The sequence below is a fragment of the Barbus barbus genome (genome assembly GCF_936440315.1).
Source record: "Barbus barbus genome assembly, chromosome: 33".
In the NCBI taxonomy this organism is placed as follows: Eukaryota; Metazoa; Chordata; class Actinopteri; order Cypriniformes; family Cyprinidae; genus Barbus; species Barbus barbus.
This window is the reverse complement of record NC_136761.1, coordinates 21,637,598-21,663,203: the sequence shown is the minus strand read 5'-3', so window position 1 is coordinate 21,663,203 and position 25,606 is coordinate 21,637,598. Positions and strand designations below refer to the sequence as shown.

Genomic DNA, 25,606 nt, shown 5'->3' with positions numbered 1-25,606 from the left:
GCACATGTTGCAAGCTGTACACAGCTTGAGTTTAGGTTATGTTCCGTGTAGATTCATTATCATTTGAATTAAAATGTGGTTCAATTTCCTCATGCAAATAAAGTTTAACAACTTTTAAGTTTGTATTAGTTTTCAATGGCCAACTCCTGATAACCATTTTAAAATTTATGTCTGCTATCAAGATATCAGACATCTTTTTATTTTCTGTATACAGCCATATCTCTGTTATGCAGCATAAATGCTTCTAGATTTTAAAGCTCATTATGTCATCTATATACTTTATATCATAAATCATGTAATATGTCTGGTAATGTACAGTAAGCTGTTCATTATTGCCCCCCAAAAAATTCCAACAGGAAGATCTGGTCTGTACATTATATGACGACTTATAGTTACTGGTCCCACTTTACATTAAGTAGCCTTAACTACAATGTACTTACATCAAAAAATAAGTACAATGTACATATTGTGTTCATATTTTATTACAAAACACTTCTGCTGCTGATACAGGTAAGATTAGGGACAGGTTTTGTGGTATGGGTTTAAGGATGTAATTACATGCCGGCATTTAAAAAAATATAAGTACAATGTAAACACATGTACACAAATTGTATTAATTTAAATGTAAGTACATAGTAGTTAAGGCCACTTAATATTAAGTGAGATCCATTATTATTGTTGTTGTTGTTACATGAGAAGAAAGACATAGCATAGTGATACAAGCCTGAAATGAGTACAAATAGGATAATCAAAAGTATTTGACCATAACAATACACAAGCGACCAATTAAAATAAAGTATTGTAAATTTACTACAATTCATGTGGTATTTCGATTGTGGTTATTCTGCTTCTAGTTATACAGCTTTTACATAATTAATGGTATTTAATGATGGTCCAGTCTGCCACACAAACAACAGTAAAACAAATTTACGAGATGTGCTGATGGCAGACTGAAGGGTAAACTCTTAAACAAATTTAGAGACCACCCTCCAAAAAAGTTGCTACTACACCTCCAACTGTGCTGCCTGCCTTCTCATTGATTGAAGTGTTCTCTTGTTGCAAGTCCCTTTGCTACAACTACTGCTCCCTGCTAAGCCGTAAGGTTAAGACAACAGCAATGGAGAATGCAGATTTTATTAGTTCCTGGATTGGTCTTTGGATGGTCAAAAACCCAACACATAAACACAACTTGTATGAAAAATGAAATACGATGGTAAATTAAACAAAGAACAGCTGGCTGCATGGTAATTTTTGTCATATTTGACCAAATATTGAAACCATGGAATATGAAGAACCCTGGAAACAGTCTCCATAAGTAGATTTGAATCCCATAAACTTCCACAATATGTTCTGGAGCTCAGGGGATTGCGCTATACTCCAGGCTGGAGACTCTCCTGGAAATTTTAATATAATGCACCATGAACAGCCATCATGGCCTGCAAAGAGACTAACTAGTGTGTCAAAGAGAAAAGACAACTTAAGAGGAAATAACCCATGCCTAAAAACCGCCCTGAGGTTCTTTAGAAAAAAGTTTTAAAAATCTATTTTTATTTTAGACAGCCAATTAAAAGCATTTAAAGTGGCAGATGACATAACTGGAGAGTGCCCTTATAAAACAGAACATTACTATTCCTTTGGTGTGAATACTGAAATATAGTAATTGTTATATCTCTATAATGTTTTTATGCTTAATTAAGGGGAGAAGACTGCAAATGCGTAGAAAGCAAGCAAGCAAGCAAGCCAGAAATCATGAAAGAGAGAAAGAAAGAAGGACGTCTGTGCACAGTCTGTACTTGCGCGCCACCCCACCGCTGAGTGGATGAGCTTGAATTGCACTTGGCTGACCCCTACCTACTGTATTCCTCCCAACATGCACTGCTGTTGAACGGCTGTTCAGAAGGAACATTATGGTTCTTCCTGAGCCTGGACAATAAAATGTAATTCAGAAAGAAATCACACTGAGCAAGTTTAAACCAGGTACAATTTTGTATAGAACACGTTCAAACAACTATATATGTCACCCATATCAACAGCGTATTGTATTTAAACTGCTTGTGTAAGTTCTGCATAGCAAGGTGCAAGTACAGATTCAGTACTGAACCTATTTTGACTATACATAGTGCACTGAACTAATTAAATCATCTGCAATATACAGTAGGCTTTTATTAAGCAACATGAATAACACTGTTTGAGAAAAATGTCTGTCAGGCTTGATGCACATGTTGCAAGCTGTACACAGCTTGAGTTTAGGTTATGTTCCGTGTAGATTCATTATCATTTGAATTAAAATGTGGTTCAATTTCCTCATGCAAATAAAGTTTAACAACTTTTAAGTTTGTATTAGTTTTCAATGGCCAACTCCTGATAACCATTTTAAAATTTATGTCTGCTATCAAGATATCAGACATCTTTTTATTTTCTGTATACAGCCATATCTCTGTTATGCAGCATAAATGCTTCTAGATTTAAAGCACGAAGAGAGCCTGCAGTTATGCTCCGCTTACGTGCTTCTTATATGCATACAATGTGAAACAGACCTAATGAGTCAGTAATGAAATGTTATATTACTGCAAAGTTTTGATGTTAAAGGAGCAAGTACGAGCTGCCTAGCACATATTCAGTGAGTTCTGGAAAGTAATGCAATGTAGAGGGTTCTCAGATGTGTAAAATTCCTGGAGTATTTTAACCTTTAAATGGTTCAGCAAACTTTGAAAACAGAGCCCTGGGCAATATCTGGATCATTTTAAGATGTCTTATATCTCTCTACAGAGCAGCATTATTGGATATTTCTCTTACTTAAAACAGACTTTATCCTTAATCCTTCTCGTTCCTGTAAGTAACTTCTAACAGCCAAGTCAAAATGTGTTTCACTTCTCTAAAGTCCAATTTATAGATCTAGTGCTGAGTTTGACAAATGGCTCTGACTCATTTCGTATTTCAGTAACAGTTTCAAATTAATTTTTAATTTCTAAGAAATCACATCACATTATATAGTTGCAACACATGGATAAATGAACACAATACAGCTTACAAAATTGGTCTTAAATGTAAGAATCACAGTTTAACCACCAAAAATTGGATACAGCTAATGTCTTCATGACCTATTTTTATCTAATGGATTAACCATACACTCCTAACTTATAAAATATAATGGCATGCTCTTCCGCTCTACCATTGTCTTGAGGTGGGGCGACTGACACACATTTGGAGTAGAGGAGCAAGCAAGAAGTCTGGGGAAGGAATCTTTACTCAGGTAGCGTGTCACATTTCCGTGACCTCTACTGCCAGAACAATTCCAGGGTGCCTCCTGCCTCTCCATCCGCTTCCTTAATGTGTCTTTCCCATGCTCGGCGCGAAGACAACAAAGGAAATCTACTTGGAGACCTTTAGACAAAGCTTGAAGACCCAAAAATTCATGGGGGGAGCAGTATTTCCTCTGTTTGGATCAGAGTAAGTGCCGCTGTTTGTTTGGACAGCAGGAGGAAGACCTGTATCTGTAGTGTACAACTACTATGTCACAATGAACAATGGCATCCATCTTTTACTATCCATCTTGTTTATAAGGAGATGCAGCCAGAAGTTCAAGCAGCCAAAGTCAACAATATACTTTCTCTCATAAACACATTTTCTCTTGTCAAACTTGAGAGCAACACTGGAACTGGAGATGTGCCCATACTAACCATTCATAATAAACAGTTTTGAATGTTATCAAAAACACACCTGATATTTTAAACACAATGTGTGTTCATTCTTGGAATAACCAGTAAATAATGAAATATAATAACCAACTAGTCCCAGACAATGGAGGAATGCAAGAAGTGCCCACTGCCCAACTGTTCTTCCATCATTAGCTGTGGCGGCGACTGGGGGTCCCTGGAATAATAGGGGTCTCCAGAAAAATGAGCAAATGTCAGTAAAAGGATTTAAGCCCCAGCAGGGAGACATCACCTCCTGCTTTCTAACTGAGCGTTTCATTTAGTGCCAGAGTACAGACTGCTGATGACTGGGTCTCAAAACCCAGTGAGCTGCCTACCTGGACAAAATCTTGGACCCCAAAATGGGTTCTAACAATGCATTTGGCACATATAATCCTCAAAATATGGGCAGCGGTTCTGAGAAACATAGTCAATGACATCAAAGTAGGTTATCTTTAAGGACTGAGATTTATATATACTGAAATACTGAAAAGGTATTATAATTTAATATCTCTATAAAATGATCATTATAAAATCACAAAATTTAACGCCTTCGGATAAGTTATGTATATTTTTATAGTGCAAATACGCCATAAAATGTCATCACTGCATCAAAAGACATCATTGTATCAACATATTTGTTCATTTAATTTGTCGCACTAATTTTCATAATGGTCTCTTCTTCAGTAATTAAAAGGCAAAATAGTTCGAAAAGTGCAATAAACTCATGATAATCAAACATATTGTAATATATATTCTAGAATGAAAATACCCTATCATCAGAACTATCAATAAACAGTTGAATAGTAATTCAATGGCATCAGATGTAGCACAATCCTAAAATGTTTTCATCATTACATCAACATTTGTTTTCATCCATTTACATAAAGATCAGTTAATGCCCATAAAGTTAACAGCTGAACTGTACAACAGCAGCCCATAGAAAGCCAAAGATCGCCTGCAGCTTCGCTTTACGCGCAGAAAAATGACAAAAAGCGCACTTACCACATGAGAAGAAACTGAGAAGCAGCTGAAACGTGAAGAAGCCTTTGACTGAGGCTTGAACAGAGGTCATTTCGTCCGTTAAAATAAGGATATTCCGTGTAATCAGCTGTCACTTTATAGCCTATTTGGATGAGGCTGTTACAGTTCAAGTTCTGTTATTTCTCGTATGGTTAAATAGTTCCCGTTATCCCGTGTTGTATAAATGCGTATAGTTCCCGTTGATATGACAGAGACTGTTCTCTCAGTGATGCCTCTGTAGTGAAAACACCTCTCGTAGTCTCTCAGTGATGCCTCTGTAGTGAAAACACCTCTCGTAGTCTCTCAGTGATGCCTCTGTAGTGAAAACACCTCTCGTAGTCTCTCAGTGATGCCTCTGAAAACACCTCTCGTAGTCTCTCAGTGATGCCTCTGTAGTGAAAACACCTCTCGTAGTCTCTCAGTGACTGTAAAGGTATCGCCTGCCCCGGTGCACAAAACTACTCCCGAGGGCAGGTGCGACGTTTGCTCTTCCGAATGAAATTTCTAAAACTAGACTCTATAAAGAAAGCCTAACAATAATATAACGATGAAAAGAACTAATGCCAACCGAATGACACAGCACACCACTGCCTTTGGCTTTTCTGCTGGGGTTTTCCCTCTCGAAGGCTTTATATGAGTGAAGCAGGGAAGGAAGGACACAACGTCACCATACTTTCCCTACGAAACTCACCTACAGATATCTATAAAGACATTTGGTCTAGTATTAATCTAAATTAATCAAATGTTTGTGCTATTTCTGTCTGATTAAATTAGAGATGTATTTTATCTCTGTGAAATATCCCACCCAAATGCCTCTATGAATGTGAAGAGGCTTTCACCCTTGTTTTAAACTCAAATCTTTCAAACCTCAGCAGTCCCTAAAATATCTAGGTGCAAAGGTAAACAAGCATTGTCTGATAACATATCAGTTAAAATAACTTGGAAAAATATTTACAGGGTTTATTTTTAACTTTAGAAACAGGATGTGCAGCTAATTTTATATCAAAGTAAATAATCATGGGACTTCTTTTCACCTTCCAACACCCCATGTGTGGATGCACCACCGACCGTTTGTCTTTTTGATGTTACGAATGGGGACAGGCTACCCACAACGTACGGCATCGCATTGTCCATTCATGTCCTTCCATCTATATTATTTCAAATGCACAGGATGTTAAATCTGTTAAACAGAAATAAAAATGTTAAAATACAGTACAGTTTATTACAGTTGGTTACTGATGAGGTATTGTTAATGAGACATGAGGTTTACTTCCAACTGATTGGAGGATAATGTGATTACTGTGATAAAGTAAGGGCTACTGATAATCAAATGGCTAAACCGATGACCGTTTACCAGTTTATTTACTTCTGTGGCTCAGAAAAATGAAGGTAGCTGATAATGTGAAGGATTTAGTTATTTCAACCTACTTTTGATGAAGAGGAAGTCACTTATATTTCATAAATTTCATTATGCAGACTTTTTCATTTATATATATATATATTTTTTACTTTTTTTAGGAAAATCTGTATGTATTTTCACCTATTTTTGATGAGGTGTGATATAATTCGATCATATTTTGTTTGACAATGTTTTATATTTATAAACATATTATTGTGTAATTAAAAAGTAATTACTGTAAAAAAAAAACGGGGGAAAAAACCAAGGAGAGACTGATAACAGCAGTCAGAAGAGAGAACAATGTCAAATTTACTATCCCTCCCATAGACGCTGTATTAGAAACACCCTTGCATTAGCGTTAATTTTTTATTTATTTATTTGTAATTTGCTGCATATATATATATATATATATATATGATCTATTTTATATATATATATATATTTTCTTTATTTTAATTTTATTTTATTTATTAAATTTTTCTGGTTTGGCAGAAGAGATCTGACTTAGGTATTTCTCAAATCTGCTATGCAATAGGCCTAATATTGGGCTAGCAACTACTGACCTTGTATCCCAAAGTAGTACTGTGAGGTGAAGTATTTTTAAATCTGGCACAAATGTATAAATATGCCTGTTAATTATTATTTTTATATTATTTATGTAGCAGACTTTAGGAAATCTTGTGTGCATCTCTCTGACCACATGTCATAGGGATCATGATTGTTTTTTCTTTCTCCTGTGCAATCAAGCCCTCTGAACTGATCACATTTCCCTCAGGCCAGCACGGTGGCTATAGATAAGACTCAGGCAGAAACAATTGCTGGAAGCCGAGCACCAAAAGGAGTGGGCTTTTAAGACATCTTATTTTTGAATCTAGTGCAGTGAACACAATAAGAGAGTCCACAACCGATTCTGTGTACGCAGCTTGAGCCCTTTCCTTCAGCTCAACAATGACCTCCCCTGTTAAAACAAAACCTCCAGCGCTATCAACACATACTTTCTTGGGGGGTGAATAAGGTTCTAACTACCAGAAGGTGATGAATACTATGCTTAAACAAAGCTATTATACCATAATGCCCAAATCTTTCAACAGGACAGAGTTGGCAATTCTGAATATACTGCAGTCTGCATGAAAAGTGTAGTTCTAAATACATATTTTTGACTTACATCGGTCCTTTAGCTCATATATTTTATATAGCCTATAGTATTAATATCATTAGATATTTTAAACAGTGTACATTTTAATCTCATATGTTACTAAAAAGTTAGTGAAATGTGACCCTGGACCACAAAACCAGTCATAAGTATGGGTTTATTTGTAGCAATAGCCAACAATACATTATATGGGTCAAAATTATAGATTTTTCTTTTATGACAAAAATCATTAGGATATTAAGTAAAGATCATGTTCCATGAAGATATTTTGTAAATTTCCTACTGTAAGTATATCAAAAATATTTTTTTTATTAGTAACATGCATTGCTAAGGACTTCATTATTTATTTTTTTGCACCCTCAGATTCCAGATATTCAAATAGTTGTATCTCAGCCAAATATTGTCCTACCCAACCACACATCAATGGAAAGTTTATTTATTCAGCTTTCAGATGATGTATAAATCTCAATAATAAAAAAAGACTCTTATGACTGGTTTTGTGGTCCATGGTCACAAATAATTGTATTTTATAATTTATTTTATTGTTGTAGCAATGATACGATTTGTTTTATCACGCCAATAAATTTGCTTAAATCTAAATGTAAAAGTAAAGTAAAGTAAATGTGGAATATGTGAGGGTAAGGTGAATGAGAGTAAATCCATAACCGTGTGTGAGACACCACCTTGTGGCCATACAGTTGAATTACATCCGTACTGCAGCGCGTGCGTGCGTGCGCGTGCGTGTGCGTACGTGTGTGTTTTTGGCGGCGGACGGTCGCGAGGGGTCGTGTTTCTGTCACTGTCAATACTGATAAAATAGGCCAATATTCGACCGTTTTAAATTACGTTACTCGAGACTCGACTTGTGTATTAAAATACACAAACCTGACCGTAATATGGAGCAGTTTGTTGTCGATGTAAAGAGTAAGAATCTATTTTGTGGAAGATATGTGGCAGTTAGCTCTGTCGGGGATTAACGTTAGCTATTACGCACGTTTATAAAATATCTGATCTCTTATGGATATTATTGGTAATTTTAGCACTATCTATTGTAATTATATCAGCTTACCTTGTCATGAAGTGATTTAGCACAGCTCGTGAAGCTGTTTTGTGTTTGAAGACTGACTCTTGTCTCTTTCACAGACCTGTCAGAGAAACTTCTCCACAGACAAATCGATTCAGGTGATTGAGACTCTCTTCAAAGCGATTTCAGCTACAGATGCTGCAGCAAAACTACAGGATTCACAGGTGTGCTATGCCCAGTTGAAATCTAGGCCACAAGAGGCCATGTGTGATTTTTTTTATTTTTTTGTTTTTCAGGTATTTTTCTAGTACTCTCTCGTTATCTTGACATAACTTATTTTTTTTATTTTTTTAAGTAACTTAACACAAAGCTTCTTAAAAATGAGGTAATTATGGTTTAATCTTTAATAAGTAATGCAATTGTTTTTTGTAGTTGGAGGAAATCGCCATACAGCTTACAGCTGTGGAACTGGGCAGTGACCAAACGTGTTGGCTCAACTATTACAGAAGAGCAAAAGGCCAAAGGTCTCAGTCATTTTTCTCTATTATTGTATCTGTCTATTAATATATCTGTGTATTTGCCAATCACCTGTCTTTCTGTTTTGTCATATAGATATTTTTTCTTGTACCAACAAAAGAAAGTTTCAAAGTCTATCTCCAGATGTTTGCACAGATGTCAATTATCTGATAAACTACAAATTTGTTTAACTCACTGCACATGTTTCAGTGCTTCATGTGGCATGCAGACTTCTGTATTTATGCGGGCCTGAGAACCCATCAGAGAATATTGTTCGAAGGCAGATAGTGGTTTGTTAAATCAGTTTTTGTTTTGTTTTTGTCCATTTAGCTTGTATAAATTCCAACAGTAGATTTGTTCATTTCAATCTTTTTGCATTGTTTCTGGCATATTTTATTACTGTGTATATTACTGTAACTCTGAAATACCTTCCTCAGATGGCAAGTAAAACGGGAAGAACATGGCTTGATTGCAAAAAAACCCAAAGTTGCTGATGATTTTTTGAGCCTTGCTGTGAATGTACGTACAGTACGAATGCAATCTCACTATTATTAAGACAACAAAAATAGACTTTGCATGTATGCAAAAATAAATTAATGAATAAAATATAATATAGATGCAGCCACTGTATATTGGAACATAATGATTATTATTCTAATTTAGTGACTCTGAGAATAAGAAACTAAGAATGATACTTTCACAGAGCCTGGAGACTCTACAGCAGACTCACTTCCCATGGAGATTGTGCGGAAGAGACCTGCTGCGGGTTTTGTCATATCAAGCTGAATCTGTGAGCAGAGATTGCTTAGCCTAAAATTAATGTCTGAATACTCTAAAACCACTGAATCAAATGTGCATATTTAATGCTGTATATTTAGATTTAGCAGATTATTGCAATGGTTTTATTTACACAAATACATTTTTTTAAAAGTTTTTTTTTCAGAGTGAAATTATTTTCTGTTGTCTCAATAGGTAGTTTCTCAAGAACAACATCAAGAGGCAGTGTCATGCATACAGCGATGTAAAGAAATGCTTCTGCGTCTCCCTAAAGAGGTGTAAAAAACAGCTTGTCAAGTGGTGGCATTGTTTATTTTGATTTGAGAGAGAGATTTAGAAAATGCAAACTATTAAGAAAATAACAACACTCTTTTGTTAAATTTCCTTTAGACTGGCCATCTCTCTCTCATCTGTTACAACTTTGGAGTCAACACTTACAGTCAGGGAAAGCATGAAGAGAGCACATTTTGGCTAAGGTAATATGTATCTGTAATATGTATTCGTATAAACACCTGTTTTGTATTTTAATATATTCAAAATTTTCATTTAACTTTTGATACTACAATATCATTGGTAGTACTATAATTAAGTGTTTACACTGTTTCTTAAATGTAAACCTTTTCTGCATTTCAGCCAAAGTTATGATATAGGCAAGATGAATGTGAAGTACTCACCAGGATCAGAGATGCAAGAAATATTAGTCAGCACTGAAATTAACAGCTAGATATACAGTGGGATCAAATATTTGACCACCAATGAAAATTTTTGGTAATTATAAATAATTGTCATTTATATAAATGTCTAAAATTATCAAATAAGGATAATATATAGAGTTAAAAAGTAATGCTAATTCAGTGTGGTCTCAGATTTGTTGTATTACCTGAATGTGTTGTAATCTTACTTACCATTCCTCCAGACCAAAGTTTTGAGACTTGCAAAAGTTTATTTAGACTGGGACTGTCATAAGTACCTGGAGAAAGCTCTTAATGCTGTGAGTTTGACTAATAAAGTAAAGCTTTCCTAGTGCAACCAGGTCTTGACAAAGCAGACCATCAGTTTGGGCTGTAGCACATACACCAAGCTTTTTTTTTTGTTGTTGTTTCATTGTTTTCTTTTCAGGAGCATATGCAGTTGTCAGGGCTGTATCTGAAGATTTGTATCTTAATTAAAAGCCACAGCCCAGATGAGGCAATAAAGTCTGGTGAGCCTGGCATCTCTGCTGAAACTGCAGTTTGTGCATAGTATGTTTTGTACCCCACAAATGTGTCCCTTCTTAACATGTTCCTTCCCATGTCAGGGCTGTCAGAGCTACTGGACTGTGAGGTGTGCTTGAGCACAGTAAAACTGCTCATGGAAGAGAACAGGTATGATCTCTCATCTCTCTAAACGGGCACAAAAATTGTCTTCTTGAAATCTGTGGTTGAAAAGGCCAGGTACATGTTGTTTCAGGGAGGCTCTGGGCTTTGACTTCCTGAAGAGGGTGTGTCAGCGCTTTGAGTCATCTCCTGAACTGGGCTCTGCTCTGCTCATTCATATAGAGCTGCTACTGCAGCGGGACAAAGAGCTGCTGGCCAAACAGAAGATTGAGGACGCTATCACAGGTCATTTTCATTCAATGTTAGTAACTGAGAATGTGTTTCGTGTCATTATTGAATTGTGTGTTTAATAATTGTTTTCTAGGACATTACACTGGAAAACAACTAGCACCTCAGACCCTCTCATCTCTCCACCTTCTTCTGTGGGATAGAGCTTCCAAAAACTTTGAAGTACTACATCAGTTTTATGTGTTAAAAATATATTTTAAAACCAATTTTAGAAATGCAACAAATACTTTGGATTGAATAATCATTCAATGACAAATAAGAGTACTATTACCTCTACTGGAAACATTTTATCATACCCTACCTCAAAAGTTTTGGGTCAACAAGATGTTTTTGAAAGAAGTGTCTTATTTTCACCAAGGCTGCATTTGTTTGATCAAAAATATGGTAAAAACAGTGATTTTGTGAAATATCAAATTACAGTTTAAAACAACTGTATTTTAATATATTTTACTCCAGTCGTCAGTGTCACATGATCCATCAGAAATTATTCTAATATGCTGATTTGCTGCTCAAGAAACCTGTCTTATAATCAAAGTTAAAAACAGTTGAGTTGCTTAATATGTTTGTGGAAGCCATGATACATTTTTTCTCAGGATTTTTTGATAGGAAGTTCAAAAGAACAGCATTTATTTGAAATAGAAATATTTTACAACAATATGTCTTTGCTGTCACTTTTTGGTCAATTTAATGCATCCTTGCTGAATAAAAATACACATTTCTTTAAAAAGAAAAATAATACTTCCCCCAAACTTTTGACCAGTAGTGTGTATAAAGAGATTTCCCTGTGTGATTTTGTGTGGGTATGTTTTTTTTTTTTATATAGCACTGTATAGTTTCAGCATGAATCAAGCAGAGCTTGTTAGTTTGAGTTCACTGAGACAGCTGTCATGTTTGTTGTCTTGCACAGGCCAAGAACTATTCTGAAGCTCTGGAGTGGTATAACAACTCACTGAGCTTCTACAGAGCAGGCGAGTTGGAACAAAACCTTGCTAAACTGCAAAGAAACAGATGCACCTGTTTCCTGCACCTGCATCGACTTGAGAAGGTAACATCTCATTACATGGACAAAAGTTTTCATACATGTCTGTTGTGAAAGTTGCCACATTGTTCAATTCTTGTTGAAGGCCAAAGAGGCTGCAGAAAAGGCAGCAAGTATTGATCCAAGCAACATTTTCACACAGTTCAACATCTACAAGATCGCTGTACTGGAAAACAATGTAGAGAAAGGTAATGGAGAGGATGTAAAGTCACACGAGTGTCTCAGGTGTCTCTGTAAAATAACCAGGGATCAAATGATCATGCAAAACCTAGAAACATCAGGGAATTTTACAGTCGCCAGGAAGAGTCGTGGAAATTAATAAAAAAAAATTAATCACCATAGAGATCACTATAAGTAGATAAAAATTGATGTGAATGTCTGTCTTTAATGTGTTAATAAGCTGCCATGGCTCTGAGAGAGATTGGTGCTCTGGCTCAGAATCCGGTCACCAGTGAGGACAGATTGCTAGTGACTAAGAACGCTGCTGCAAACCTCCTCAGCCTGGCCGCACAGATCGCCCTCGAGGTTGGCCATATTATACCAGATTCTTATGACTTTTCTCTCACCATTTATCTTGTATATTTCAACACAGTAATATTATAAGACAGCAGTCACTGGGCTTTTTTGTTGGGTTAATAAGCCACAATTGTCGGTACCTCGGAAGTATTTCAGCAGCATTTTTCACCACAGCATGAGCAGCAGGAAACAGCCATCAAAGCCCTAGAGAGTCTGTGTGAACACTCACAAGATGTTACTCAAATCCTCACTGCGTTGAGGTCAGTTACACCTTCATTTTGACCTTTGACCCTAAGCTTCAGCCCATAACGCTTATATCAGCAGCAAACAGGAGCACATGAAGTATCTCTGCTATAGAAACATCATTTACTCATCTTTCTTTGTCAGGTGTTTAGTACGACTTGTTCTTTCAACAATGGACAACATCAGCGAGGAAAACAGGTTAGTAGATCAGTGGTGCAAATTCAGCAAAGCGGCATCTCTATCTATCACACACTATCTGTTATTAAAACAGGAATGCCAACTTGGATATTCTCTTGTCATACCTAAGAAGAGGTACATTTACCCATAAAATTTCATTACACTTTGTTGTTTTAATCAGTCCTATTTCTCCACACTGATTTACTGTATGCATACTGAATTTACAGCTCTAGAAATTATCACAAATCAGCCATGTTCATGGCCACGGAGCACAGCAGCATTCAGAAGACGCCAACTGGTTCAGGAGAATCGGTGCTTTATTCCTAAACATCCAGCTTTTGAGACATTTATCTATTTGTTGGTTGTGTTTGATTGGATGTGTGTCGTGATGAGGTTGCCTTCTCTAACTGTCAGCGTGGAACTCAACCCTGCAGTGTGAGCACAGTCCTGTGAGGATGAGGGATTTCTTTCTTCTCTCCTTCCAGGTAAGTTCAAGCACAGTTCCTCTTAGTAGCTGTAGGCTAGTTCATATTCACATTAACGCAAGCCCACATGCTGATACCGTAGCTGTAGTTAAGTGTAGTTAAAGTGAGATGTGTGATGTGCTGTCGCAGCTGTGTGCCCCAGACCGAGGTGTGTTGATGGGGCAGAAGACGTGTCTGCTGATGCCTGCTGCTGCGTCTCTGGAGATCTGCAGGAGCTCTGATCACACTGAGCAACAGGTGGATCGCTCACTCGTTTTTAGCAGTTCATCACCTCCACCTAATTAAACAATAACCAGGAGGCAAGAGGCGTTTTGCTTGCTTTGAAACTTGACACTGTGCAAATTCTGAATATGGACTGAAGTTGTATGTTTAAAAGCATGATCATTTCAAGGGTTTTCTAAGTGAAATTCCTTTTTTACTTTCTTAAGCTACAAACTCTCCACATCAGTGGTCTTCAGCCAGGTGCAGTGTCTCACTAGTGGGCCTCTTTATTTTCTCAACATTACTGAGTCCAAGGCCTCCCATTGTCCACAACACTATTCAGAGGCCCAATACTCTATAAATGAAATTTCTGGATTCCAGAAGTTGAACAATCTTAAAGGGATAGTTCACCCAAAAATATAATGGGTGTATGAACACAAAAGAAGATATTTTTAAGAATGTTGGTAGCCAAATATTTGCTGATAGCTATTGACTTCCATGGATTTTTCTTTCCATATTGTGGTAGTTAATGGCTACCAGCTACTGTTTGTTTACCAACATTCTTCAAAACATCTTTGTGTTCAACAGAAAAAAAGAAACTCAGGTTTCAGGTCAGGGTGATTTAAATCTTGATAAAACTAATTTTTCGATGAACTGTCCCTTTTAAAGATTCAGATTCTTTTTTAACCAATGACTTTCATTTGTGATATACAGGACAAGGGATTAGGAAAAATAATATTTTTTTTAACTAACACTTTTTACCCCCACCCCCCAAAAATATTGCTGGCGTGTAACTAGAAACTATTTATGCATTCGTATAACTAGAGAAAAATGTATTATAAAAATCATTATAAAAAAAGTCAATTGAGTTTTTATCATTTATTAATTTAATGATTTGTCCAGGCCAAGAAATCACACTTTTAAAATTAGGCAACATAATTAATCCAGGTTTAATAAAAACAGTGTTTAATATGTAGTGTGAATTTCTGTGCATGTTTTTGAGAAGCTAAGAGATGTAAAATGCATCTGAGGGGCTTGTTCGTGCGGTTATGAATGGTTCATATATTAATTTAATCTGAAATAAAAAACAGGGAGGTGTGGAGGTGAATTAAATGAAGAAATATCTTACTTTTGAATTAATTTAGCTTATTTTAGTGCTTGTTTTGTCCTATTTTTAATCATTTAAGTCAAATTGTGCCCCCCTTGGAAGTTTGCCTGACCGTCTGGTTGAGAACAACTTTTCTAGGTGTTGCAAAATTTAAATATTATTTTTATATATGCAATATTTACATAAAAAATACAATTATTAAATATTAATATTCATTTACATTTATTCATAAGTCTAAAAACAATTCTTGATTATTTTAATATACTGACAGCCCTTCATTTTGTTAATGAAAACAAGCATAATTTCCAGCAGAAGTACAAAAGCAAATATCAAAGCCCATGTAGGGGGTTCTCCAGTATTGTTTTTGACAATGGGAGACCTTGAAGTTGGAAAGTTTTGACAAACACTACTACTCCACATGTTCTCTGATCTGTTTTTCCTTGTTACTATGACTAACCAGCAGAGGGCGCAGTGTATAAAATCTGCTGTGCTTTCAGACTGAGCAGCACCTGACCCACTCTAGAGCACATTCAGCTCTGTAAAGAGATCTGGACGACCATCAAAGCATCAGGTGTCACCTACAGTTTTCATTCTTTTACAAATATCAGATTCTACCTGTTTACCCTGAATGACAAGGATCATAATCGTCTTTCTGGCACGTTCTTTCCTCATTAGGCACTTCCTCTAAAGACAAAACAGAAACATTATTGCTGCACTACGAGTTTGAAGCCCAGGCCAAATTAAATGATCCAAAGCTTGAATCTGTGCTCGAATCAGTTTTGGAACTGGATTACATTGAGACCAAGCTGCTAGAAATGATCGCAGGTCAGATTCTAAAACCATAACCTCCATTTTAAAGTATTACATATTTTAAAAATGTATGGATGGTGACTGAATGTGTGAATATACACTACAATTAAAAAGTTTGGGGTCAAGTCAATTTTTTTTTTTTTGAAAGAACTGAATACTTTTATTCATCAAGGATGCAGTACATTGATCAAAATTAACAGTAAGGACTTTTAATGTTACAAAAGATTTTTATTTCAAGTAAATGCTGTTCTTTTGACCTTCTTATTCATCAAAGAATCCTGAAAAAATATCACAGTTTCCATGAAAATATTAAGCAGCGTGATTGTTTTCAGCATTGATAATAATGTTTCTTGGGCAATGGCTGCTGAAAATTCACCTTTTGCATCGCAAATAAATTACATTTTAATATATATAAAAATAGAAAACAATTATTTAAAATTGAACAAATGAAAAATCTTACTGACCCCAAACTTTGGAACTGTATGAAATGTCATTATAAGCTCTGATGGTCCTGTACTTTGTGTTTACAGTCCTGGCGATGGAACCACCGGCCAATTTTCCTGTTCTATGTAAGAAAGAACTGAGGATCGCCTTGTCTCTGCACAGAAAACAGCCACAGGTTGACCTTGGGCGCTGCAGGTCTGACTAGCCGAGCGATATTTACACAATGACTTTACCACACTGATAGATAAAAAAAAAGACACCAAACTGTTCCTCATATGACACACACCTTATACATGTGTGTGTCACAGTAACTGTTTACACAGCCTGATTCAGCTGACCCTGCCGAGCGGCGTGTCTGAGGTGCAGCCCTGCGTGCTGGAGGAAGTGTGGGGCTACTATGAGGAAGCTCTTTCCATCATAGCAACCGCAGTGAATTGGTTACTGTGACTCAGCAGCCATCACACACGACCCGCTGCAGCTCATCCCCACAATTATCCCCATCATTGAAAGAATCTCCTGTTTCTGTCAATGGGCTTTTAGTTATGCCTCAGTTAGCAGATGCTCCATTTACCAGCTTCTTCCTGCCAATTTGGATGCTAATTTGAAATCTCGCCTGTGTCCTTTATCTTGAACTAGCGTTGCAGAAAACTTGCATAAGCATCAGGGTTGCTATTCTGAATTCGTGACCTTCACGACACCATCGATATGAAATTGCATTATATAATTCCGCAGCTATTATTATTATAGCATCTGATCCATTCCTCCATGAAATCTCTAATGGACATCTTACTTTCTCACACAGCCCAAGGACTTTCCAGAACTGGAGATCCTGTGGCTGCTGACCCGAGCGTGGAATACGGGAATCCTGCTCTACAGTCTGGCCCAGTATCCCGAGGCCGAGAGGTGGTGTGGGCTGGGAATGAGCTTCCTGAAGCACCTGGGCTCCCTGCAGGACAGCTATCATTCTCAGGTAACGCTGCAGGAGGCCGACGGGCCGCTCTACAGCTGTTTGAGCGCTCAACCCAAGGCGCTGGATTTCATTTTGATGTTTCATATTCTCCTTGCCTCAAGTCAGGTGCGTGAGCTGCTTTTCTCGTCACCTCAGTAGGAGGTTTAATTAGAGCAGCAGGGTTGGTTACAGCTATGTGGGTCGGTAGTTAAAGCAACATAGAGTATAGTTTAAATGTGTCATTTGGCAAGAACGAATTCAAGAATTCACAAGATAATATTCAATAAAAACATTTTGTTCATGTTGTTTGGTAAAAGAAAACGTGGCAAGGTGTGAATAAAATACATGAAATGTGTCTCCCCAGATGGCGGGTCTGTACAGTGAGGTGTTGGACAGGCTGATAAAGCAAAGAAGAATCTCATTATTGAGGAGTGAACGATGGCGACTTCAGTCGCAGATGGAGATCTCAGGTCTAACGGCACGTGTTTAATATGTAGTGTGAATTTCTGTGCATGTTTTTGAGAAGCTAAGAGATGTAAAATGCATCTGAGGGGCTTGTTCGTGCGGTTATGAAATGGTTCATATATTCATTTAATCTGAAATATTTTTTGGCAGTATTATTTTATTACCTGTCATCCGGTTATCTTTTTGAGCTTTTCTCTGTTGACTAGTTCAAAACATCTGCATTGCGATACAAAACAAATAAAAATGCATGCATTGAAATCGTAACAGAGTCACATAGTTTATTTCCAAACAAATAAACTCTTGTCCAGTCCAAAAAAAGAAAAAAACAAAACAAAAATAATAATAATAATCGGTAGGACTGTGTTCTTTCCTGACCAGGATATAAAAGAGCAGTTTTCCTTGTGTCCTGATGGGTTGTACCACCTGTAATCATGGGGAGGACACTACTGTACAATCAAAGGGTTCATATTTGCAAGCACTTACTGCACAGGTGTGCTGTCACATCAAAAACTCATAATCACTCAAAAAGACAAAATCATACGCATTCCCTCCCCATTTCACGCTCGTGACTTCCGGAGCAGAGACCCTCATTAGTACACCAGAGCTGCACTAATTCAATCCACTTCATTAGAAATATAATACAATGAATCAAAATTCTTTGGGCTTCACCAACACGGCTGACCGGCATCAACAGTGCGAACAGTCAGCTGCTTTTCTGCTTGTCACCTCAGAGGACCAGATCTATGCTAAAATGAGTTATTAAGCTCCTGGTTTAGTTTAATATCACTCTATGGGTTGCTGTCCACATGTCTTTTCATATATATTTATATATATATATATATATATTTTTACATTTGTTTTTCATCTATACACTCAGACAAGTTCCACAAGATATCACAAGTAGACAGGCCGTATTGTAGGGAAGCTGGTTCCCGACTCGCTAAAAAAAATGTTCTGATAGGCAGCTGAAGATATTTTTTTCTATAGAGAAATACCAACGTTACGGCACATTTGTATGGAAATTAATCTCAGAATAAATTCAAAGTTTACTTACCTGACATTTGTGATTTATAAAACATGTTTGTCCCAGTTGTATCACACATGCATGAAGCACAAGTGAGGGGGATATTTACACTTTACAGCTATCATACCCATTAAAACAGTCTGTAAGCAGTTTATAAATGGCTCTGTTCCCTTCGATTATTCCCTGAACTCTGGTTTTGACACAGGTATGACAGCTGATTTCGCAGAGACGCTCGGCAGGTGAGCGCACCTGTTTAGAAAATGCCTGCGGGGCAGGGGAAGAGAGTGGGCCCGGGAACTTCCCTTGCTTCCTGCGGGATCCAGACTTCTTGATACAGAAAGAAAGAGATCAAAGGAAGTACTGTACTTCTGTATCCCGTTCTGTCGCGATCCCGCTCTCTCCGGCTGAACCCAAGGGTGACCACAGACATAGTGCTTACAAAGTGTTTCAAATAAAAAAAGGAGGACTAAATATTTAGAATACACAAGTATAATATATCAGCATGTCTAGGTGTTCAGTTAGAGGAGAGAAAATCATCCCTTTGTGTTCATACTCTCTATTCCATCACAATATGATCGCGGCCCTTTAGTCATGTAAAAAAAAACAAAAAAAAAATAGTAATTATCCATCAGATTCCTGAGCTCGCTCCGGCACAAGGCTCAACACAGTGGAGTAAACATCAGCCCGGAAATGAAGGAGCAGAAGAAAAAAAAATTTGTTTAAAAGCTGTCATTACAAAGAACAGATTTAATCAAACCATCGTCGAGTTCTGGGGAAAGCGGTCAATTTCAGGCTCCACTAACGCTTTAATATCAAGAAGGACATCCAATACAATTATTGTCTTGATTCTACCCGTTTTAAGGCTGCGCTCCTGGGCAGCTAACAGGACAGTACCTTGTTACCGTTCAGTCTGAAGAGAATATAGTCATGGAAGGCAGAGGAAGTGCAAGTGGGCTGTCTGCTTTTCAACAACTCCAATGGCGGCCGAAATTGGATTTTGCTTAAGACAAAAAAAAAAGCTTTGCAAAAAAGGATTTCACAGAGGTAAGACACTTAAGTCTATTGCACTCACAAGTTAGGCCTCCAATAGGATGACGGGAAACTCACAAATAGCACTAAAATCGAGTCTCCCTCTAAGCACTGATAGGTTGAATATTGTGTCGTTCCCCCTCCCCCCCACGATTGACAGGAATTTGACAGAAGCGTTTATTCATCGTTAAGGCAGTTTGGTGGTCTGCAGAGAGCCCAGTTACACCTCTCTACCCCCATCTTTAATACAGAGCAGCTAAAACCACAAGAAAGAAAGAGAGAACACAAAAACCCAAAGACAAGTAAATAATCTAACAGCCCTCCGAGTAGACAATTCTAGTGAAGTGTAAAATGTGTACCGTATTATGTTGTAAAATCTCTCCGTAGGGTTTGTATTTTCCATGTGTTTTCAGTAATATAAATGTATAGACTCAAACCCCGTTTTCCATTTTGTTCTGTCTCCGAACACGTCGCCATACAAACGGCCAGGCAGCCAATCGAGTAAAGCGAGCTGGTTTGTGAGTTCTGTTTTGAAGTTTATCCGTTAGAAACATGAGCAGTGACCATCAGCAGGTTTGAACTGTATCTAGTCCTTGTAAAAAACCTCGTACAGCATCCTTGAACGTCTTTTTTTCCATGAAATCGAATGAACATATACAAGATTCCCGCTCGTGCCACCATCTCCAACTCCCCGACTCCCCGTTCTTGCTTCGTTGAGAAATTCTCATCTTCAAGTCCGTCCGAAACGCACAAAAGGATTTGCTCAGGTTTCCCTTTTTTCTTTTACATGACAAAAAATTTCTTTAGGAATGGCATTTCCAATCTTGAATGGAATTGCTGAGAAACTCATGCAGGGGTGTGCAGTCACAGTAATGGTGATAAGACGTCTTTCAGTTGAGGGTAACATAATGATGACATTAAAACTTGATATGAAACATATCAGTGAAAGGGAAAGAAAGGTGTTGGGTGGGAGTGGGTGTGGGGGTCAGGTGGGGACTCCGTGGAGGTGGCGAGCTCAGAGCTTCTCTGCGGACGGGATCCAGATGTAAGGGCCTGACTGCTCCTCTATGATCAGCTTGATTTTATTATAGATCTCATCTAGTGAGTCACCCTGGACTATGGCTGTGGAAACAGAGAGAGAGCAACAATCATACTACAGCACACTGTTAAACAGTAACAGAGGGGCTGGACTAAAAGATTCCCTCTGGATACTGTTAAAAGAAATCACATGATGGTGGTGGGGGTTACCTGTGAAATATTCTCCAAACTCTTGTTCGAGCTTCATTGCCTTATCGAAGACTTTATTGGCTTGCTCATATGTCTGCCTCTTATTCAGTTCCCTGATAAACACAAGAAAGTGCATTACTTATTTCACATTGCATAAGCACATGCATGAATTAAGAGACAACTATCATTTAAAAGTATTTTTTGTTCACCAAGGCTGCATTTATTGAACAAAAATACAGTAAAAACAGTAACTGAAATATTATTACAATTTAAAAGTCTATTTTAATATATTTTACAATGTAATTTACTCCTGTGATGACAAAGCTGATTTTTTTAGAAGCTCTAGTGTCACATGATCCTTCAGAAATCATTCTAATATGCTGACTTGCTGCTCAATAAACATTTCTTCTTAATATAAATACTTTAATACTTTACAGTTGTGCTGCTATTTTTTTTTTGTGGAAACCAAAAGAGCAGAATTGATTTAAAATAGAACTATTTTCTGACATATACAACCTTCAAATTTAAAGCATCCTCAACGCAAAAAAAACAAAGAAAGAAAAACACCAAACATGATATACTCGACACCAAACTTTTGAACAGTAGTGTATACATAATTTACTAAATCTTAAACTTACATTAGGGCCTCCACAGATTTTGGCTTGATAAAAATGGCGATTGGATAGAGCTGTGCTTGCTGCAGTCGCTTTATGGCGTTCCCAGACACATCCAGGATACAGTGTTTTCCCTACAAGAGGATTAAAGGAACGTTTTCATCCCATGTCACACTTTCACTGCACACGGTAATTGCCACAGGGAAAATATTTAAGGATTAAACAGGAGTTCAGATCCTCTGGCATGTTTACACTAGGAAGTCACTGACCCTTTCAGCCACTGCTCGGACAGACAGGATGCTGGTCCCGTACAGATTCTCATTGAACTGGCCGGCCTCGATAAATTTGTTGTCCTGAATGTCCTTCTCCATTTGCTCCCTTGAGCCCACAAAGTGGTAATCCTGTCCGTCCATCTCATTCTCTCGTCGAGGACGAGTTGTATCTGAAAACAAACGTGTGTATGTCTTGCGTTACTTTCACAAGTACCGCTAAAACATTTGATGATAAAGATGTTGTACATGCAGCCAGCATGGCCTTTTCTTATTACACTCACGTGGGACGCAGGATCCAAACTTGTGGGGAAACTCTGAGATCAAGTCATCGTTTACTCTGTCCTTCATTGGACCCAGGATAATCACAGGCCTTGTGTAATGGACTGAAAAGAAAGCCAAATCAATGTTGGTCAAAAACTTCCTGCTTTGAGAATAATTTCTTGGCTTTCCTCATGGAGGACATATGGAAAACAGGATTTTTCTTTCTTTCTTTCTTTTTTTAATACGAGCTCCCTCCCCAGTCCACACAGACCATTTAAGAAAAGCAAACTGCAAACACATAATTTACAAATGGTCACATTATCGGATGATATTCATATTTGCATATCAAGTATTGTTTATTCAACACCTTGACCCACCCTAATGAAAAACAGCTTTAACTATGGCACATAAACTTCATTTTAAGAAATAAAGGCATCATAAAAGAGGTTATTTACATATAGAAATCCTAAAGCAAAAACAGTCTGTTTAACTCTGATAGTTCACACTGCTAGAACAAACACAAACACATCCAACTTGTCATGTATACTTGAGCAGAGAAAAGTAGATTGTAGCTTGACCGCACAAAAAACTAGATCATAACTGCACATGTAAAATGCAGCAACTAATCCAAAAAACATAACCGTTGGAATTTGTCGTGTGTTGGCATGTGGGCAGTGAAAACCAGGATTAAGGGTCACAGTGAGACAGGGGAATTGGTAAAACTAAATTACAACCTTGTAAAAAATATACAATCCTGAATACTTACTCTCCTGTCGAATTACTGGCTCATATGATAGAATTGTGTCTTCCTGACCCTCTGCATGACGAGAAAAGATAAAAATATCAATACGATGTATGAAGGTGGCATTTATCCTCATTCAGTACAAAAACAATCCACTTGAAATACCACTGGAATGAACTTGTAGGTGACATCGCCATAGCCATGAATCATTTTCTTAAAGCATTTAAAGGTTAATAGCATGACACTGATCAAAGGGAATGCTGCACCTCTGCAGAATACATTGGTACAGATTTAATGCAGTAAGCACAAAATGGATGTTTAGAGGCACTTACTGGAGCTGCTTTCACTGTCACTGGTGTTGGACGTCAAGCATTCTGTGGATATAAGATGAGTGAAGTTTAGAAATGTCACAATGCACATTTTCGCCCATATGCAAGATTAATAGTATATCCAGCACAGCTTGGAATGAAACTATACACTCTCCCGTACCATCATGCCAAGAATAGAAAAGGCTGAGTGAAGAGATGAAAACAAACAGAGAACTTTTGGGCACTTCAATGGCTGCCGTTTCCTTAGAAGGGAAATGGTAGGATGCGGCAGCAATAGGAAATTAAGCATTTCCTTTTCCTACGACCCTAGTGATCTTAGATTCCGTGCGGAGCGTTTCCTATGACCTTGCCAGTGTTCGGTTCATCAGACAGTGATACTGCTCCTCATGCCAAAGTAAACAAGCCAGTGTTGGATTCCTTACTGGAATCAAATTACAAACATCCCTTAGATACAGTGGCAACATGATTAAAACATGAAACACTCAATCCTGCCCAGTATGAGCTGAGTTTGAAGACACTATGGGACCTCAAGAGGTCTGCCGTGGATTCACTCTCCCTTCAGTGTATCATATGGCAAGATCAGATCTTTGATTTAAGAATATTTGTGTGTGAATGATGTGTGTGTTTAAAAATGGTCCCCTTCAGGTCATGGTTTGCGAGTCTCTTGCTGTGAATTCTTTGCAGATTTTTATAAAGTAAACGTAAGAATAACTGGTACATTTATCAAGATGAACATTTACTGGATAGAATCAACTTAGGTTTACTTGATTATACATACATAGCCTTTTTTATTTTTTAGAAAAGCCATGTCACAATGTATTTGATACAACGAAATATGACACACCAGGCTTTTCAGAAACATTTATTTGTACCTCTCTCAATCATTGTATTGCACTACATTATATGTTTTAAATGCAATAAAAATTTCACATAAAACTAAGCAAATATCATCCTCAAAATTATTAGGAGAGTGACAATTTTTTTTTGCATTTTATGTAAGTAGTCTGTTAAAGATCTTGATTTACATGATAAGCTATCGGAATTTTTATCTTGCCTTTTGGGTCATAAATATCAGCATCTGTACCAAATTGCATTATTTTTACATATTTTCCTCCTTGTGTATGAGCTCCATATTTTCACTATATCATACTGTATGAGCCATAAAAGCTTGATGTATCAAACATAATATTTAACAAAAAAAGCCCATTTTAAGATTACTTATTTATTTTTGTCTAAGGCTCAAACTGTTTATAGGGTTGCATCTTTCAAAATGTAATGATTTGTACTTCCTCTGTAATTGCTTTGTGTTCACGTAGGCCATACAGATTACTGGATAAAGTTAACCAAATTGCTACAAACTCACATTAGGCCTGGCTCTATATTGGTACGTTACACCCACTTTTCACCTTCTAACAGACACAATGGATATAATCAAGTCCTACATTTTAGATGCTAAACATCTTATTTCACTCTGAAATGTGTCACTAAAATGAGTTGTGAACTGCAAATAATGTGTACTTTCAAAAAGCAGATGGCTATTAAGGTAGAGAGAAGATTCAGTGAGAACGAGAGAGAAACAAAGAAAGAATAATGTGTGTGTGGCGTGTGGCACAGCCGGTTCAGTTAGCTCAGGGAACAGCTGCTTGACAAGAGGAACCACACACTTACTCAAACTCTTTGATCCATAAAAGTCATCGCTTAACCCTGGGAAGTCCTGAGCGTCCCGACAGGTGAAAGCAAGAACAAAGAGAGAGAGCAGAAAGGAAGAAGAAAGAGGTTAGTGAGAGGCTGGGAGAAGAGAGGTGTTGCGCTCTTGAGGGAGGAAGCAATAACATCACCTTGCTGTGCAATGAAAGATCTGGGTTGTCCGTTTGTAATTTAAGGGGCTTCCCATGCAGATACATCAGTAACAAAATTATAAATTCAAATGCTGAAGGCAGCAGCTCTAAACAGCTCTGACACTGATGGATGTTCTAGCACAGCGTTTGAGTGTTAGTGCAGCCTCACACCTGTGAGAAGTGCTGAGGTCCCCCTCAGAGCAAGACAAAGGCAAGAGAGGCCCTGATTTGCTCTGTTTCCTCACAGAAAGTTCAAGAGCCAATCAGAAGCCATCTCCAGGGTGAGTGACAGTGACAGGATGAAGCATGAAGGACAGAGTCAGAGCCCTCGTCACACGCTCATACTCACGTTCAGTCTCCACCAGCTCCTGCACTATATTCTCCTTGCTCTTGTAAAACGGGAACTTGCGTGATAGGTTGAAGCTTTTTTTGCGCTTCACTTTGACTGGCTGCGTGGAGACGAGCCGATGGTGGGGGAATGGGGATGAGGAATGAAACAAACACAAAAAAAACACAAGAATGGGTTTCAATGTAATTCACAGCACGCATGCAAAAATAAAACCAAAGATGACATGGTCGCACAAACAAGTGGGGATAATGAATTTAAACAACTTGGATGCTACATTCAGAAAAAAATGTTTT

The 25,606-nt window shown here is 37.6% G+C and overlaps 2 protein-coding genes and 1 pseudogene across 8 annotated transcripts in view; 1 reads left to right on the top strand and 2 right to left on the bottom strand.

Moving 5' to 3' along the window:
* LOC306853708 (vascular endothelial growth factor receptor kdr-like) overlaps window positions 1-5,322 on the bottom strand; it is a 44,943-nt gene extending 39,621 nt beyond the window's left edge. The window contains exon 1 of the mRNA XM_079391320.1: window positions 4,701-5,322. Coding sequence (XP_079247446.1) covers window positions 4,701-4,770 — 70 coding nt within the window. The 5' untranslated portion in view covers window positions 4,771-5,322. The remainder of the gene's footprint in view (window positions 1-4,700) is intronic.
* Window positions 5,323-8,007: 2,685 nt separating this feature from the next.
* On the top strand, window positions 8,008-17,598 carry LOC306853331 (testis-expressed protein 11-like; annotated as a pseudogene). The gene is made up of 27 exons: window positions 8,008-8,194; window positions 8,414-8,518; window positions 8,727-8,818; window positions 9,021-9,100; window positions 9,248-9,329; window positions 9,514-9,600; window positions 9,783-9,863; window positions 9,978-10,063; window positions 10,221-10,287; window positions 10,504-10,578; window positions 10,707-10,788; window positions 10,885-10,951; window positions 11,037-11,188; window positions 11,268-11,353; window positions 12,099-12,236; window positions 12,316-12,418; window positions 12,631-12,755; window positions 12,921-13,006; window positions 13,134-13,187; window positions 13,394-13,478; window positions 13,601-13,651; window positions 13,772-13,913; window positions 15,636-15,785; window positions 16,301-16,409; window positions 16,523-16,643; window positions 17,017-17,184; window positions 17,528-17,598. The product of its transcript is annotated as a testis-expressed protein 11-like (transcript).
* Window positions 17,599-17,938: 340 nt separating this feature from the next.
* LOC306853572 (disks large homolog 3-like) overlaps window positions 17,939-25,606 on the bottom strand; it is a gene marked incomplete at its 5' end in the record, with an annotated part of 86,489 nt that continues 78,821 nt past the window's right edge. For 5 of the 6 annotated variants that reach the window (XM_079391080.1, XM_079391079.1, XM_079391078.1 and 2 more), the window contains 8 exons: window positions 17,939-20,803; window positions 20,930-21,021; window positions 21,547-21,656; window positions 21,792-21,964; window positions 22,076-22,177; window positions 22,822-22,872; window positions 23,130-23,171; window positions 25,314-25,413. In XM_079391080.1, coding sequence (XP_079247206.1) covers window positions 20,697-20,803; window positions 20,930-21,021; window positions 21,547-21,656; window positions 21,792-21,964; window positions 22,076-22,177; window positions 22,822-22,872; window positions 23,130-23,171; window positions 25,314-25,413 — 777 coding nt within the window. In that variant the 3' untranslated portion in view covers window positions 17,939-20,696. Of the gene's footprint in view, window positions 20,804-20,929; window positions 21,022-21,546; window positions 21,657-21,791; window positions 21,965-22,075; window positions 22,178-22,821; window positions 22,873-23,129; window positions 23,172-24,794; window positions 24,841-25,313; window positions 25,414-25,606 lie in introns of all 6 variants that reach the window. The other variant, XM_079391081.1, reaches the window with a different exon arrangement.